We start from the raw sequence: 19,667 nt of genomic DNA on the forward strand, positions 1-19,667 counted from the left end.
AAAAAATGAAATAAAAGAATGAAAGAGAAATATCTACCTGTAGACGTTTTTAAATATACACTGTAAAAAATTTTAGTGTATCTCAACACCAAAAATGGTTTCAACTACTTTACACCAAGTTTCGTGTAGTGAAACACCGCAGATAATTCTTGGTTTTATCAAACACCAAGAATAATCTGTGGTATTTGATAACACCAAGAATTATCTGCGGTGTTTTACTACACGACACTTGGTGTAAAGTAGTTGCCACCATTTTTGGTGTTGAGATACACTAATTTCTTTTTTATTATTACTTTTTTTTTATAGTGAACATATTATACAAGTTTTGATTTCCCAATTGATTATTAACAACAAAAATATACATAATTATTTTGTATATGAGGGTTAAACATTTTATTTTTAATACGAGGAATGAACATTCATGCGGATAAATTGTTCAAAAAGGTAACTTTTAAAATAGTTAAAGAAACTAAAACTATCTGTATATTAGAAGAATGAAAGTAACACTTTTCAAAAAACAAAAGAAAAACATAGACACACACAAAAATAGAACAGTTTAAGATTTCAATCAAAGTTATTCAAAAATAATTCTTAATTAGTCTTAAAAGTCTGGTACATATAAACACAAATTACACATAAAAACAATAGAATAAAAATTTTAAATATCACGATACAATAACGATAAAAATTCTCGCTCCTCAAAAATTTTTATATTACAAAAAGAAGTGTTTACTAGGAACTTGGCCTTGTCGTTTTTCTCCGAAACGCGCGCCACACACACACACACACACACACACACGTTATTGTATCATGAATTGATATACCATAAACCCAACCGTAAAGCAGCCATGTTGAAAATGGCTACTGAAGTTGTAACCATCATTCATAAAAGAATATATTCATTAGTTTATCTTTCGGATGAACTAAAGAATTTCCTAACAATGGTGCAAATAAGCCTTGTTTTACGGTAATCAACATTTCATTACAAATACAATTTAGCATACCTTTTGAAAACTTCAATCTCGGGCACACGACGATTATTTACTGACCAGTTGCAACCGTGCTTGAGTTTGACTAATGTTTTGTTGCCACCGGCCGATTTCCAATCTTACGCCAAAATTGGTGTTAGCGGAGTCGAAAATATTCCCCAAATGGTGTTTGCGATGTGACGTTAGTGTTAGAATTCGTCATTATCGGTGTTCGGTTTCAATTACACAACTTTTAGAGTATGGGTAAGCTAGATACGGTGTTGACTTGAAATAAAGCGTTGATTTGCACAATTTTTGGAGTTACTTAACACCAAATTCGGAAAATTATTACATCTCAGTTTTTAAAGTGTAGGGGTTTCGTACATAACAATTCTCTGTAGCGTCAAAACGATCTCTCTTAGCACATTTTAGAGCCATAGTTTTAATCTAGTCTCCCTAATGTCTTAAAAAGTACACAGAAAAAGCTCAACATTTTGATAAATTCAGTGAAAGTAAAAAATGAACTGACATTAAGATTTGACAAAAAAAGAAATCTCTAACGAAATTTATTGATCATACTAACTAAATTAAGACCTGTGAAATTAAGGGGAGAACTATAAAATAACATAATTAATCAAAACTAAGGTTCCAAATAAAATACACACCAAGCAAAAAAAAACCCGCTGAGAAAAATCAAGATGATAACCAGTATCACCATTATCTCCAAAATAATCCTGATAGGAAATATCTTTTAAATAACATATGATGCAGTGAGAAGCAAAGGGATGTAAGAGTGGCAAAATTAAACATTTGGAGATAACCAGTACACTTGGTAGTGAACCTCTCCTCTGTCTTGGGGCAAGAGATGGTACTAGTAGTCCTGGTAGTTGCTGCTATACAGCAGGATTTAGAAAAAAAAATAATGAAAGCCTACCAAGGAGCTAATCTTTAAACGCGTTTTACTCAAAACGTGAAAATGTCCGCTTACATCCCTTTGCTTCTCACTGCCTCATATATGAAAGTGAAACATATATAAGTCATAGAGAGAAAACATACCTTAAAGAATAGACGAAAATTAACTGTGAATACTTTTCAAATCGTTAAACAATAAAACAAAGAAAAACTCAACTTGTACTCTAAAGTGGTTGTCCTGGTCGATTCAATGTTGGTCATTCAGACGGTAACAGAAAACTATTGCTATTTGCGATTAATTATATTATACAATTAAGGCAGCGAGAAGCAAAGGGATGTAAGTGGACATTTTGAAGTTTCAAGTAAAACGCGTTTAAAGACCAGATCCTAGGTAGGCTTACATTGATTTTTTTTTTTTTTTTTTTTTTTTTTTTTGCTAAATCAAGCTGTATACCGGAACCTACCAGGGTTACTAGTACTATATCTTGCTCCGAGATAGAGGAGGAGTTCAACAAACCATTTGTACTGGTTATCTCCAAATTTTTAATTTTGCCATTTTCATCCCTTTGCTTCTCACTGCCTCAATTCTATCAAGAATTAGAAAAACTCGTTGTCTTCCAGTGAACTCCATTGCACATTGGTATCAAAGGCAATGAACAATCAAATCTGCTAGCAAAAAATAGAAACTCTTCCTCATTCAATAACCATTTCTTCTTTCAAACTAATGTTGCTTAGGGAAAACTTGTTCTTTTAGTTTTACATTTGTTTTGTTCATTTATTTTTATCCGGACTGTCAATTGTTTGGATTGGGTTATGTAATAAGGCCATATGAAGGAGATATTGAAACAGAGATAAGTATAACAGTTTGCTTTATTTTAAATGCACTATCAAATTTTACTTCTATTTCTATGGTGTTATAACTTTAAGCAAAACCTGTTCACTGATAGAAAATATCCATTATTGTACTTTGATTCTCTATTTCTTTCCAATACGATTATGACTTCAATGTTTTAATTAAGATTTAACTTCGTTGGATGTATTTAGTCGTTTCTTTTATTTGTTTTCCAGCAAAATTTAAACATCGATTAACTCAAATATTGAAATACTAGACAGTCGCAAGTCAAGTTTTCAAAAGTGCTTCTACATTTGAACGAAGCAATTGCCTGTTTGGTGATGATAGTTGAAATTTGAACCCTAACTCTAGTGGATTAACTCTAAACTCCAGTATATAGCGTTCATTGTTAACCGCTTTTTCGTATCTTCATTCCCCTGAAATGACACAGTCCTTTCCCTGCATGTTAAACATTATCGAAACACATTATCATACCGTGAAGCGAGCTTCATTGTTGATGAAGCTGATGACGTCAGGAGCGTTAGTCGATCATTAGTTATTATATCGTCGTTAAAAAGACGAATGGGCGTGTCTCAAAAAAAAATGGAAAAATAAGTTAGGACCACCACAGAAATATCCAAAGTCGATTTTTTAACATGACCAATGGGCGTATCTCTACAGTAAAGGGTAAAAAAGTTACAGTCCCTCACACTGGTGGCGGTTCTCAAGCGATACAGTAAACAGGAAATCTTCAAATCGGTTTTCTACAAAATGCTTAAAAGTGAGATACGCCCATTCGTCATTTTAGCGACGATATATTTGAGGATTATTTCATGTCCAGGTATCCTTTTCCTGTTTTTGAAGTTTGGTGAACTTTGTATTTTATAAAAGAGACGTTTTCAACAATAAAAGTTGGGCAGGTAAAATTTAAGTGAAAGAGAAGCAAATTTTCAATAAAGTAACAAAATAGTTAAATCTGTTGAAGTTAAGTAAATTTTACAAAAATTATTATCAATTGGCAATTTCAAAATTTTTCCTTTTCATACAATTATCTGTGAATTTAAGATTTAGTTTAGGTGATCACTGATCAAAATGAATAAAGTTGCTGAAGGGAAGGAAATTTGAAAATTAGAAAACATTAGTCATACATTTATACCTAATGAAAACAGAAGATCACAGCATTGTAATGAATAAATTGAACATTTAAAAAAATGTAAAACGAAAAATAAATCATTAGAACTATGTGTAGTTATGTGTTTAGCTCCTTATTTATTTGTACAGAGAAAATGTAAGAAGCTAGAAATAAAAACTAAATAATAATGCAGGTCAAACAAACAAGTAAAATAGTTGAACTACTCCCCAATGACACATTTAATGAAATGAAAAACGTTCATTGTGTATTTTTGAATAGAAGGAAAGTTTTAACTCTGTCTAAACCCCCCCTAAAACAATAACTAAAAACTACACAAATGGTTACGTTTTATCCTTAGAAACACAAGTAACTAGAAAAATAAACATGAATTTCTGTCTCTTGATTTATTTTATAATAAGAGACAGCATATAAAATACAACGCCAGCTCAGTCATTCCATCCAAGGACTGCAGTTTCGTACTTTTTAGCACTCATCAGCCCGGAATAGGAAGTAACTGAGCTGGAGGCGAAAAACCATTTAAGGGAGCCAAGAGAGCCAAACAAACTGGTAGCTTAATGTAGAATTAGATGCAGTACTTTGATTATAAGAGACAGACCTTACTGATTTTATAATCTTGCAGTAGTTTTATGGCAGAAATTGACCTTGCGCTCCTTCAAGTTCTATCATTGCACGCAGTACGAAAAAGAAACAAAAAAAGATGACTCATGACATCTACGCGCCTGCGCGTTTTTAATAAAAACACATCTAAAATTAATTTTCTGAAAACTTTTTTCAACATCTCGCGACCCCCCTGGGTGTCGCGCTCCACCGCTTGAGAACCCCTGCACTAGACAGTAGACATTTTATGCACGATATATTCGAAATTATGCAATTTATAAGAAACATAATTAAATGCAGCTGTTTGAATTCATACCATATCAGAAAAATATTTATTTCTTTTATTTGCAGTTTATCTTTCGAAGAAATCATGAGAAATGAACGAAATGTGCTGTACAAAAATCTGAGGCAATTAACGAAAAAAATCATTTAATAAAATACAAATTTCAAAACACGAGGGTTTTGTTTTTTCTTTATACGAACAGCGAAGAGAAGTAAAATAGTGGCGCCATCTCTTGTAAAGATAAAACATCTCAACAACAGCATGTTTTATTACGCGTTGGGGCGTACAGTAGATTGGGTCAATTTTACCTTTTCTTTTTAAATCAAAATCGCCCAATCGCGTAATGGCATCAAATGTTATTGAAAGGTTTTTAATTTTAAAAATGCATAAATTTATTAATACCCCGTGATGTACATAAACGGTTCGTGTAAATATTCTTTTTATATATATTTTTTCAATTAAATAAAGTTTAACCCCCCACGAGGCCATTTAAAGTTTTCCAAATATGCAAAAACCGACGTCTTTAAAAACTTAAATTTTTTATTATTATTATTATTTTTTTTTTCAGATTTTCTGTTGTGTGAATAAAATATGAAGACCTTTTGCTTGTGAATACACGTAGTGTTTACATATAGTGATCTTATAGGGAAACTTCTTGGAGCATGTGAGCAACTTCCAATTGTGTCAACTTTAAAAACATTGCTTTTGAAATACACCGCCAGCTCAGTCAATTTCAGCCGAGGACTGCAGTTTCGTGATCATTAGCACTCATCATCCCGGCATAGGAGTGACTGAGCTGGAGGTGGAAAACCTCTTAAGGAAGCAAAGAGTGCCAAACAAACTGGTAGCTAATACACAATTAGCACTGAACATTGCTTTTAATTTACCAACAGTAGATGCAGACGGATTTAGCACTGGACAAAAATACTTGTAACAAAGTTGTTCTGGAAATTTTCCGAGTTCATAGTCCTCCAAATCACCAGGCAAGCTATCTCATGCGAGTGGGTTACAGCAGCAAACAGAGTACTTCGTTTATATATTGGTACAAAAGAGCCATCACATGAAATTCGAGTGTCAAATACATTCTAAAAAAGTGGGCAAAAGTTTGGTTTCTCACTAAAGCTGAGCTGTCATGCACAGCCGGTGCACAGCATCTTTGGGATGTTATCCACTACTTTAGGTATGGGTCATTCCATGCGAAATGAGCAAAATTCACAAAAAAGTGGCGGTTGCATGGTGACAGATTTTTATGAAATTTGGTATACAGGTTCCTTTTATGCCTATATAAAAATATCTAAAAATATATAAAAATATCTATTTTGGATTATATATTTTTTATTTCAATAGTTACATGCGATTGAAAATTGATCAAATTGGACAGCACTCTTATAAATGCTAAATGTTGCATTTTTGAAGGCTTGTATTTCATTAACTATTCTATCAAAACATAAATGTTATAGATTGTTGTAATCTCTGGAGTAAGGCTCATATGGTATGAGTAAAATTTTCAAAATTATTATAGTTAACTTTTCACCGAGTTTTAAAAACTGAAAATATTTCAGCTTTCTCATAGTTAAGCATTTTATTTTTTAATCTCACTCTTTAAGGAATGTATTAGTATTGCTGAAATTAATACCCAAGAATATGCTAAGTATCATAAAGGAAATACGTTACTTTTGAAGTTGTATTTTAACTCCTTTGTCTTCAAGATCAGTTTTAAACTTAGTGACATTTTGGAAAATGGTGAGTTTCCCCTTCACATAGACACAAAAATTTAAATGAGGGGAAAATCAGACAACTTTAAAATTTTGCAAGAATATAGAGCTGTATTTCTACTATTTGCTTGAAGAAATTTGAAATTGGTTTTCGATTTCTAACCTCAAAATAAAATTCAGATCAATGGCATTTTCTTTGTGTTTTATGTGGAATTACAAGAATTCAAAGAAATAGATAAACTACTAAATGATGCAAAAGCAAGTATATCTAACATTCATTTAAATTTCTAAAAATGTACTGGTATAATGTGAATTTTATAAAAAAAATTATGGATAAAATTTATATCTCAAGCAATAATAATAACTTCAACAAATGCATCAGAAGAAATGTTGCTTTTTTTTCCCTTTCTTTACTTTCTTTGCTCTCAATAAAAAAAAATCTTTTATTCTGGCTAAAAATTTGTGGCTCATTTTTTGTATGAAAATTCAGTTGAAAACATTAGTCGTACTTTTATTAATATATTTCAAGTTTTTTCAGACAAACATCATCTTTAATAGGTCATGTGTACTACGGTGGCGGTCCATGGGGATTCAGTAACTTAATAAGAAAATCACTAATCTGAAAAGATATCGCATAAAATAAATGTGTAGAAAAACATTACCTAGCCACAAATAGTTGCTATAAATATGTAATAACAAATGAAATTATTGCTGTTGGATTTAGGCCTAATCTCTAAACTCATTCTCTTCAAAAATATGATCTTTCACTGATGATTGAGATAAATCTGAGACAAGGAATTTAGGTGTTCAATTGTTAATTCAGATGAAACGATGATAATTTCATATCTCCAAGACAGCTATGGGTACTTCAAAACATTGTTTATTTAGCCTAACTTTCAAGATTGATAAGTTTTACTCATTACAAAAAAAAAATTATTTGTGATTGTAGCAGGCAGAAGGAGAAACTATCTTGCAGTTTGTAAGTAGATTGTTGTATTTCGTATGGATACTTGTTCTGATGGATAATAGTTTGATAGTTTTATCGATGTGCCATAATATGCATTTTTGCCATTGATAGTAGAAAGAAAAGTGATCTGCTTTCCATTGAAAATTAGATTCATTGTGAGGCAATTTTTGGCACAAACAATCACTGGCAATTTTTATTTTAGAAAGAAAAGCTATAACTAAAATAGATGAGTTTCGCTACCAAAGGAATCATTTTGTTTCAAAGAACGTTGCAGCAGGACAGTTAAAATAAATGGGTGTAATTCGTCAAATATACTTATTCATGGATAAAAAAAAATCTTAAAATTCATGGCCTAATCCCAAATGCTATTGAGAATTAGACGAGATGGTCCTCTCTCTCAATCTTTAAACTCAGTACGTTCTTTTAGTCATGCTGACATGATAGGTTTTCTAGAAACTTTAGAGTTATTTTTTCCTATACCACGGGTGGAGAGGAAAATTTAATTTTCAGTGGCAAAATTATATTTAATTATGCATACTGGGCTATTATATACTTCACAATAATTAGAGAAATATTTCAGCAAGTACATCATAAACATACTTTTAAGAAAATGAAACCCGAAATAAATGGTTAAGTCTTGCTAAACTTACAATAAGTAGCCGTAACTAACGGAATTTTACCTTAGTTCAAGTTACTCTAGTAACAAAAATACGCTGATTTCAATGATTAAAATTTAGTATTATCTAAGAGACACTTCAATATGTTACGTAAAAAAAAAATGAGTAAATTAACGGCATTCCCTCCTGTACAAACAAGCATCTAAAATAGAGGGGGAAAATGAAAAAAATTCGGAAATTTTTGATTTTTTAAAGTGCGATTTCATCATCAAGGAATTCAAAAACAATTACTAAATTAGAGCAGATAGTTAGTTATATATAGTTTTTCAATCTGAATCCTTTTTGCTGTTATTTTGTCATTAAAAGAGCTAGAAGAGTGATTTGAAATCTGAAGTAAATTAGCAAGTTTTCCATCTTTGTTAATGTCTCAGATTCAAAAAAAGATTCGAATAAATTTTACTTTCCTAATTCCCTTATTACTCTTTCCTAATAGATATTTTTTTATAGAATGTGGAAATATATATTTTTTAAGTGTACGTTTATAACTTACGGAGTTATTGAGTCACAAACTGGCTGCCATGAACTCTGAAAATTTAGGTTTAGCGAAAGCATCAACTTATAATTTCAATAACGAAGCAACAGTTTCTAAACTGCCATACTTTGCATTTCCTCCTATATATACATGATTTGCCTAAATAAAAATTTTCATTGAAATCTGTGACATGTCAGCCACAGCTGATTTGCTCATGGAATGACCCATATCTCAGCGATGATCTGAAATTAGTAGCTGCCTGCTACACAAATGGTTTTAATGGATATTCAGAAAACCTGCTAATTGCCATAACCAACCACACATGATCCTCTGTGAGAAAATTAGGCTATGGAACAGTTCTGAAGGCACGAAACTCTTACTAGTGGAAATGTTCGTGATTTTGTTATTTCACCTCTCAAATTTCAAGGACGCGAACGACTGTACCGAAATGATCAATTGGCAGAATTGTGTCCTTAAGGGACCCTCACCCACCAAAACCAAACGTACCCAATCAAAACGCGAAACTTGAGAAAATAGCTATAACAGGTGACGTTATAGAAAGTGCGTTGTGGAATTCACCACACCATGCCATAACACAAGCGGTCAAAAGAGCAGTCAGATAGAAGCATCTTCATCTGTTTGTGGAGCAACAATTCGTAATCGCTGTATATGAATAACATTGGCGTCCCGAAAATTAACGCAAAACTCCGAAAATAAAGTTTTAAAAGTTTCTAAAAATACATAATCGATTAACTAAATTCATGTTTATGAAATAGATGCCGAAATAAACTTATGTTTGGCTATATTTCGGCTCTAATCTTAAGGTTTTCAATTCAACACTCAACATTTAACTTTAAAAAAGTAACGTAGCTCTCAGTCATGTGCCACAATTTTATAAAAATATATAGACAGCTAACTGACTGATATTTTTAGAGCAAAACAGTAAGTATTTTGTAACTTTCAACGCAAAATATACGTTATGCAAACGATCATATCTCTTGGATGATGGATTTTTTTAAGCTGAATGTAATAGTTTAATTGAATTCTCGAAATATATTTTAGTTGATTTTAAAAATTTGTTAAAAACACGGTAGCTGATTGACATTTTAAAAAGTACCATGTCAGTCAGTTACCGTGTTTTTGATTTTTTTTTTTTTTTTAATCATCCAAAATGTAATTCAAGAATTCAATTCTACAATTAAATTCAGATTAAAAAATACAATAATAAAGGAGAAAAGATTGTTTGCACAACGTATATTTTGCGTTGAATGTTGCAAAATACACACTGTTTTTCCTTAAAAATGTCAGTCAGTTACCCTTGAAATTACCCATACATAAAATAAAACTGATAATTTTTAGAAGATTAAAAAAAAAAAAAAAAAAAACAATGTGTGTCACGGGACGCTCGGCAGAACTGATAACTTTCATAGGAATAAATTATTATCATTATTTAATACTACGAAAGTAACAATTGGATTATGGTAGCTATAATAAGCAACGAAATTTTTGCATTGTATGTTATCTAAAAATCTTGCAAAGACTGCATCAAGTACAGTTCCGTGACTTGTAGTGGCTTCTTCTGGCTTACTAATCATTTGTAATTGTAAATTGGATTGTAGAAACGATACTAAATTTTTAGCTCGACCAGAAGCAAAATCAACATTAAAATCTCCGGTTAAAATTAAAGGAAGTGTATAATAATCTTCATTAACTAAAGCAGAACCTTCTTGTGTATAATTTAAAAGCTGTTTATGAATAAATTGAATAATAATTGAAATACTTTTGTTTGGATATATATATATATATGTTGGCAATAATTTTTGGCTTTGCTTCATTGAGACAACTTCAAAATTGCTCTAAATGAAAAATAATTTTATTCTTTGATCACCATTCAGACTACTTTTAAACATAAGTTTTGACATCGGCGCAAAAACAATAGATTAAATGACGCGTCGTTTCTAAATATTTCGTTTATCAGAAAAAACACTCAAACTTACGAAACATTTTAGTTTTTACTCTGTGATGAATAAATTAAATGTTTATTTATTATTTTTGCTTGCTCGGCAGTCCCCAAACAGAGTCTGCGGGAATGAAGTTCGTTTAATATATGTACACCTAATCACAGTTCAAAACCCTAAATAAAGCGATATGTTTTTAGTATAACTAATCGCAAAAATTTTTTTGTTTTGAAAAAAAATTTAAAGATTAAATGCTGATTTGAATATATATTGTTTACAATGTTATTGGTATTATATTGTATTGTTAAACTCACCTTTCGTGAGGAGATTGCTTTATGTTGCAACGATCATTCATCTTCTGTCAGTTTCATTACTTTTTCTACTATCTCTTAACGCTTAAAGCTGACCCAAAGAGTAAAGAAACAGAATTTCCCCGAGCATGCGTGCTTCTGTCGTATGCGCGAGCGAAAGGAATGCCAGATGAGATTCGCGCCGTTACGCGTTATGTCACAAATCGGTTTACCCTCACATAAGAAGTTATCACTTCAAAAGTGGTGAATAGTACTTTTTTGACAACGTTTGCTTTTATCACCCGATAGAGTTTTTGATGATGGTTCAAACGTTTCTGTTCAATGCTGTTTAAATCTGTCCATATGCCGTAAAACACATATACTTCATATCTTAAGTCATTACTAATATTTTCTACGTGAATATATTGAACAACTTGTCATTAGTAATGACAGGTTGTCGAATTAAAAGAATAAAGTATTTTTCATTGCTATTAAAAAATGAATGCAATTGTTATGCCATGATACGCAAAAACACTCTTCAAAACCTCAACCAATTTAAAATTGAAGAACATTTTTGGAAAAATTTATGATAAAGTAGTCGTATGATCTTTTTATTGCTCGACCAATTAGTAATATGGAGAAAATATGTAATAAAGGGTGTCCCAAAATTAACGCAAGATTTGATTTTGTTGCCATTTGTGCAAAATAGTGTTGGCATCTCTGAAAAACAAAACAAAAAAAAAACAATTGATAGCTGAGAGGTTAGGGTTTAAAAAAATGGAGCGTTATACGATACAATAACGCGCTTTTATTATTGAACAATTGTTTCAAAAATAATGAAAGTTGAGGCTGGTCAAGCAGTTACTGTTATTGGCGCTCGGTATCGCATCACGGTAATGCACGGGTGGTTGTGGGCTTGTTGACATAGACCTTTGAATTCAAATAACCCCATAAGAAGAAATTTAATAATGCTAAATCACACGATCTAGGGTGCCAATTCTGATCACCGAAATGAGAGAGTACGCGAGTAGGAAATGCTTTATGCAGTCATTGAAATGTTTCACTCTCTCTAGCTGTATAGTACAATAACACCCCATTTTTACTAACCCTAAACTCTCAACTGTCAAATTGTTCTTTTTTCATGGCTGTCAACAATTTATGGAAAAAATGGTGGCAAATTCAAATCTTGCGTTAATTTTGGGACACCCTTTACTTTTGGCCAAACTAAAAGCAATGCCCATATTTTAATTGCATAGAGCATCCAATTTCAGTTATTCGAGTGACCAAGCAAAACATTTCATTTCGTACAAACTTCCAGTTTCTATTTATTTAAAGTATTGTAACATTTTTAACAAAACAAGCAATACATAAATAATGAAAACTTGCTAAAAGTTTAAATATGATTGGGATAAAACAGAAAAGTGAAATAAAAATCAATCGATATAATACAGTATTCTAGTTTATGCTTTTTTGAAGCCTTTTCTAGAAATGAGCATTGAGCTTGCTTGTTGGCCTCAATCAAGACTCATAGCACTCGCCCTCTCCAATGTATATCTAGTAGAACGGTACAGCTTTCTAGAATTTCTTGCCCAAATCGACTCGAAGCCGTGCAGAACTAAAATTATGCAAAGGAATTGTTTGAATCTTCTTTTCTATCACAATTGCGAAGTAAAATGAGGTTCTTCATCCATCTTCTGTTGCTTTTATTCACAGTGAAGAATAGCTGTAAGATCGCCTGGCGTATGAAGAAGTTAAGAGTGGTTCCCTTTCTAAAGCTTTACTCGACCGCCTCGTTCTCACAGTCCGTACAATCATATATCCAGAGAGGATGCAAAGCTGAAAAGAGATATATAAGATTAAGAAAGAAACACAAAAACACCATAAGAATATGGAAAATTGTGCTGACGGTATTAAAATGTATCAAAATTGCAACAACTGTCTTGACTGAGTAAAAACGACAACAACGTGCATAAAGTACAAATAAAGTAATAAAATGGAGTTAAAAAACTTTATTTGTACTTTACTTTATTTATTACTTTATTTGTACTTTATGCACGTTGTTGTCGTTTTTACTCATTCCATAGTACACAGTTTTTGATTGCTTTTTTACAACTGTCTTGACGTTGAACGTACTCCCCGACATGCCTCTGCTTTGATTGCCACGCTGTAGCAGCAGCAATGCATAGCTTAGGCTTGGATGACGATTTTTACTCACACAGCTGGGTATCGGCATAGCTAAAATTATATAAATGCACCATGACATTTGTGTTATTTTTCTTCAAGAATACGACGGGAACAACAACATAATATGCTATACAGAGTGTTCCGTTTTAAACTGCAAAACCTCTATTTTCGCAACCCTTAGTCCTAGGTGGTGCATACTTCTAATTGCAAAAATGTTCAAAATCAGATGCAAAGTAAAGATATTGAAAGTTTGAAGCGAAAATAAAAATGAGCCAAAAAATACAAAATTTAACTTTTCATACGGGCCCTAGGTCCCCTAACTTATATCAAGAGAAATAATCTTCATTGAAAAATATTACTAACACAAAATGCTTGACATTTGTGCGACCAAAATTCAAGGAGATATACGAGTTTCAAGTTTTAAAGGACCATCTAGAAGATGAGATTAGAACTTATCGCTCTTTCAGAAGAATGACAGGTTGTCGAAGTAAAACAATTAAGTATTTATATTTTTCATTGTTATTCAAAAATAAATGCAAATGTTATGCCATGATACGCAAAAACACTCTTCAATACCTCAACCAGTTTGAAAAACCACACTGCATGCACACATATAATTTTAAATACTTGTTAACCGTATATTTTCCCCCAGAAGGTGTTATTGACGGCTAGTGTAAAGTGGTCTAAGTCACAAAACGTTGCGTTTCGTATCTCGGTGAATATTGGTCGTACTAATGTCAAATTTTTTTGTATTGGAATTATTTTTCAATGGAGATAATTTCCCTGAATATAAGTTTGGGGACCAAGAGCCCGTATAAAAAGTTTAATTTTGTATTTTTTGACTCATTTTTATTTTTATTTTTTCAAACTTTCAGTACCTTAACCCTGCATCTGATTTTGAACATTTTTGCAATTAGAAGTATACATCTAGGACTACAATTGCGAAACTAGAGGTCTTGCAGGTTAAAACGGAACACCCTGTATATACATATATACTATACTGTTATATATACATATTGCTATCCTATACCTTTTTTCATGAGAACTGCGCTGTGTCATCTAATAGCAGAGTGTCATTTGCACGGAGGCTCTTGCAAGCTCAGATTTTATACTATTTTCAATTCTGTGTTAAATTTGATTTAGACGAAACGATGGATATTTACTTTATTTATAAAATCAGAACTAAGGACTATACTGCCGTGCTCAGCGCAAAAGCCGTATCTGCACAGCTGAGATCAAAATGAAAAATTGCCGTTTAAAGTTGTGTCCCTCCGTGTATTTGATACAGATGCAATATTTTTGGAATTTTTTTCAAAAATATTTCCCACTCAAAAATGACCATAAGACATTGCATTTAGGTAAAATATATGATAAAGAATAAATTAGGGACCTTTACCAAATTTTGATAAAAAGTGCAGGTAGGACTCTTGTGCTTAGCACGGCAGTATAAGGTGCTCACAATTCTGTTCCTAGAAATTTAGCTCTTTCTAATGGTGTTACAGACTTTAATAAAATATTCTCATATGAATAATAATCGGAACTCAATTGATTTTCACTCACTCAATAGCGCTTCAGATCGCTATTTCAGCAACTACTAAAAAAATTTCCTAGCCTATCTGATGATTTAATGTTCTACATAAGCTCATAATAGGTACCATTGAGGAAACAGTTAATGAAAATTAGAATGCTCTCGCTTATGGTAGGATCGTATTGATATTCGTTCTCAAAATTTATTCATACAATTACTTTTAATGAGAAAACTGATATTCATTTAACTATGCCTTAAGATATTCTAATTTAACCAGCCTTCTCCTTCTAATATGTATGCAAAGCATTGTAACACACAGGTTCTGCATTATAGATTTTGAAAAGTAAACTTGTGGTTACAGAAAACGAAAGTACTTACAAAAAATAATTCGAATGAAAAGATGACCACTGTTCCCATTCTGTATCCAGTATTATCCAACAAGAAGCCTCCGATGGAAGGTCCTATGAAAGCGCTGAAGAAAAGAAACAATTTGCATGAGATTTTAGTTACGGCTTAGTCTAAAACTCTAAATGATTTGTATTTTTGTTGGATAAACACAGTAAAATTATGATCATTTAAAAACTACATTTTAGTTACTTCTGTTAAAAAAAATAACTCAGTAACGCTTAATGGGCAATCAGTTTCTCTGCAGGAAAATCATATGTCTCACACCCACGCTCTGCTCTATTTTTAATTTTCTTAAAATTTGTAAAAATGCAAATCATGAAACCCCATTCTATGTATGATAAGCTAAAACTTGACGTGTTTTCACATATGAGTGTGCTGGCACATGTGTAGGCTTGTTGGTATTTAACATTTAGAAATAACCTTACCAGGTAAATGCCATGATCTCAATCTGATTGAGAACTACAATCTAATTTCAAAAATAAATGAATTAAATTCAATAGAAATTAAAAGAAAATAAAGGAAGAATAAAGTTAAATAAAAAGAATAATAAATTAAGCAATTAAATAAAATAGAAATATATGAATAAATCAGGAAAAAAATGAAAATAAATAGCTAAAGCGCAAAATGAACGTTGTTAGTTATTAAAAGTGTATCAAAAACTGGTTTACACAAATTTGAGCCTAAATAGCATTTTAAACCTCCTTCATACACTATGTATTCGTGCTTGTATGTTTGCTTTAACTTGATGTTATATTTCCTATTTCAATTAAATCCTTTTTTTCACACGTGGTTGCCAATTTTTGCGAATTTGTGTCAAGCTCAGATCCAAGGGAAACGTCAGAGGGTCATGACAGTACTCATCCACCATAATTCGACCGAAGATAGCCCAACACTGCGTTTTGTGGGCTTCAATTTCTAGAAATTTTCGGGAGAGAATGTCAAACCACCTATTTGTGCTCGAATAGTACACTCATGCGCGTATGAACCTTCCCTTTTGATTTGAGAGTTCATATTTTACTTATGACTCCCTTCAAAACCAGAAGCTGTACCCGCACTTGACTAGTATATGAACGTGAAGACTTGGCCTCTGTTCGGATGTTGTTATAAACACTTTACTTTGACAAGGAAGACGATTTGGAATTAACATGTCCTTGAAATAATTCGTTGATACTCCAAGAGACTCCAATTATTTGTTCATCATCAAACGCACGAAGGAAAGTAATTACACGCGACTCAATTATTATTCATGCATCGAACATCACTGTTTATTTATTACTAGTGGTACCCGCACGGCTTTGCCCGTAATAGAAAAATTAAAAGGTCTTTTGGTTCGCCTGTATATTTACAAATAATGTATGGTGAATTTTCTCGCCAATTGGCTTGTACCAATGTTACGGTTCCACATTATGACAATTTCACAATTTACTCGTTCATCTTATGATAATTTTGTTCTTAAAATTGGAATAGAAAAAGAACCACATCGAATTTTCGAAAAATCGCTTTGAGGTGCACACCTCCATGCTACAAACTAACTTTGTGAAAAATTTCATGAAAATCGGCCAAACGGTGTAGGCGCTATGCGCGTCACAGAGATCCTAACAAACAGAGAGAGATCCTAACAGACAGAGAAATTACCGGACAGACAGAGAGAGATCTGGACAGAGAGACTTTCAGCTTTATTATTAGTAAAGATTCGAACTGCTTATTTTATTTCCTTTTACAGTTCCGCACATAGAGACGCGTTGCCATAGACAAACCAATTGCTACTGGTTATTCCAATTATAAATTGCAGATTTTTTTTTATTCATTTTTGAAAAAAAAGGACATTAATTGCCCTGCACCCTAAGAAAGTCATTGAAAGAGAACAGGACAAGGCATCAGGTAACTTCGATTTGAGTAAAAATATGACAACGTGAATATATGTACAAATAAAAGCATTTAAAATGAGTTTAAAAACTCTGCAAACTACACATGCTCTCAAATTCCGTATAAAATAACATGAAAGTTATGTCAAAAAAGAGGATTTTAAACGTGCCTCCATTGCCCAACATTGTTGGTTCTGCGACCATAACTTCAATTTTTCTTCTGCCAAAACTATCCATGGTTGTTCTTCCACTTTCGATTTAGATTTTTGTGAATCTTACTGCATCTGGAAAAAATCACTTTATTGGTGAATGATTTGTCGAGCCCTCCCCCTTTTACAACTGTTTAGAAATCTTTCCTTTAGTAAGAAAATTTCAGTGTATGACTTTTTCCTAGGATCAGATGTCCTTGCTGCTTTCTGCGAGACTTCCAGTTTCGGTCAATTTCAGTTTATTAACGCATCTATGTCTTATTTTTTCTCGTTCACTTGTCCGTTGTCGGACTTGGTCGCTCTTATTATGTACTAAAGAAGAGGTTTGGTTTTATAACCACGATACAGCTGTTTCCAGAGTTTTTGAACTCTTTTAAAATGCCTTTATTTGTACATAGATGCACGTTGTCATATATTTACTCATTTTACTGTATAAAGTGTTCTTCTGTTTCTTTTACACATAACTTAGATTTGATTCAGACAGGGTTCATACTCTATTTGGATGAAAAAATTCCATGACTTTTCCAAGACTTTTTCATGACTTCAATAAAAATTTTCATGACCTTGTTATAGCACCATTTAATATCTAACTTGCCAACTTTTAGAAATGAGCATTAGCAAAAACTTCTACATGACTGCCACTACTTTATTGAAGCACTTACTCGTAATGGGAAAAAAATATCAGTGTACGCTTAAAAAACTAAACTATTTTTTTTTTGGCTTCATCATATAAGTTTAAGTAAAGTAAAATTGTAGTAAATGGAATATAATGATGCGTAATTGTCTATTTTTTTTATAAACAGCCAGAATGATAACCAATGGGACAAAGGTTAATGAGTCATCACTAAGTTTCAATAAATTTGCTTCAGAAGTTGTTTTTTAGTGTCAACAATGGCCTTTAATCATCCACATAACCTCACAGTATTTTCGTTTTTTAAAGTAAAGCCACATAGTTTAGGTTTTTTTTTTTTTTGTGTTTCTAAACCAGGTAATTATATAAAAAAAATCCATTCAGTAGTGAATAAATCTTCTGATTCAAAAGTACTTGTTTTGCTTACTTATTTGCACATTTTCAAATGCATATAAATTAACAAGTTCAGAAATTTCAACACATAATGTGTGATTCCCGACACTGAACGTAGCAGTGGGCCGCATGGATTAGTTTCGCGGACCGTATGTTGGGCACTACTGTTTTAGAGTATTAGAATTCCCCCTTTTTCTGTATTTTATCACCTGACTAAAGATCTTTATTTTCTAAAACCTTCAACAAATTAAAATAAACTCTGATAAATTTTATGCTTAAGTTATTACGAGTGAAGGAAACTAACTCGGATGCAATTGAATTGCGTCTTGAGAGTGGGCGTGGCCAAACCAAGAACTTGCAAGTTTGCTATTACGGAATATAAACGTAAAAATTGTTGAAAATAATAGTTAATTCAAAATGAGTGATGCCCAAGCAGTAAAATCACATCACTAAAAAAGGCAAGTGGTTACGACAGGAGTGGATGCAATGAAATTTCAAAATTCAGATCCGATTTTTGGATCTTTTAATTTTTGACTTTTAATAACTTTTATGTGCTATACTATTAAATCACTTAAGATTTCTAACGCTCTTTTAGTTACTGTTACTTTCTCTTTGTCAAGGATATTTTTCCATGACTTGAGATAAATTTCCATGACTTTGAATGAAAATTTCAATTTTCCATGACTTTTCCAGGTCTGAAATTTGCTTATTTTTTTTCCATGACTTTCCAGGATTTCCATGACCCGTACGAACCCTGTTCAGATATCCATGACATATTTGCATTTTTTGGTAAAGTTATGCTGTTTTCTACTGTATTTTAAAATACTAATTTTTCTATTAAAACCTGCACGCGTCTGTGAGTGTGTCAGTGTGACTTTAACCTATATCCTCCGGACTGTCAATGTCTACCAAGTCAATACTAGTACCGTTGGGTACTGGACATCAAAAGAAAGCCATTCCGCCTGTCTCACGAGACTAAACATTAAGGGGTTTTGGAGATATAAATTAAAAGAAATACCAGTAAACCCACGAATTGTCACCCGCCGTAGGGACGGAGCCCCCTAGTTCAGGGATTAATATCTGCTAATTAGGTCAACCTGTTCGGTATTCTAGTAGCTGCAAAATACTCACCCTGTAGAGCAAGCTGTGGAGAAAAGAGCTGATACCATGCCATAAGTAGCAAGATTATCAGGAAATCCTCGTTCACTGAAAGAAATTAAAAGCTTAGTTCAAATTCAGCTCAAAAATTAGTTTTTTACTTTAAAGACTCAGCTTTCATTGTTTTTTTTTCGTAAAAATTATAATTAGATCACTTGAAGTAACTTACATGGTATTTTGAAGTGCTCCAACAAAAGATGAGACTAGTTTCGCTGATAGACCTAGTCCAATGACTACTAGGCTACCGATGACTGTCCAAAGGGTTCTAAAATGAGAAACAATTGTGTGAGCGTATGAAGCTATGCGTTTATACTAATGTCGAAAGTTTTAATTTTTGCTTTTAGTTTTTTACACAGTAAGATCTTGAAGCAAAGAAATATGCTAATAAAAGTTATTTTTAAAAAAATGAAAACTATTTAATTACATGAACCATACAGGATACAGGAACTTTGCCGCATCTAATTGAT

The 19,667-nt window shown here is 32.3% G+C and overlaps 1 protein-coding gene across 2 annotated transcripts in view; it reads right to left on the reverse strand.

The window, feature by feature from the left end:
* Positions 1–12,068: 12,068 nt before the first annotated feature.
* LOC129218582 (MFS-type transporter SLC18B1-like) overlaps positions 12,069–19,667 on the reverse strand; it is a 75,748-nt gene continuing 68,149 nt past the window's right edge. For both annotated transcript variants that reach the window (XM_054852894.1, XM_054852895.1), the window contains exons 11-14: positions 19,370–19,465; positions 19,174–19,248; positions 14,915–15,008; positions 12,069–12,660 (exon numbers count right to left, since the gene is read on the reverse strand). In XM_054852894.1, coding sequence (XP_054708869.1) covers positions 12,532–12,660; positions 14,915–15,008; positions 19,174–19,248; positions 19,370–19,465 — 394 coding nt within the window. In that variant the 3' untranslated portion in view covers positions 12,069–12,531. The remainder of the gene's footprint in view (positions 12,661–14,914; positions 15,009–19,173; positions 19,249–19,369; positions 19,466–19,667) is intronic.

This window comes from Uloborus diversus, chromosome 3 (genome assembly GCF_026930045.1).
Source record: "Uloborus diversus isolate 005 chromosome 3, Udiv.v.3.1, whole genome shotgun sequence".
Lineage (NCBI taxonomy): Eukaryota > Metazoa > Arthropoda > Arachnida > Araneae > Uloboridae > Uloborus > Uloborus diversus.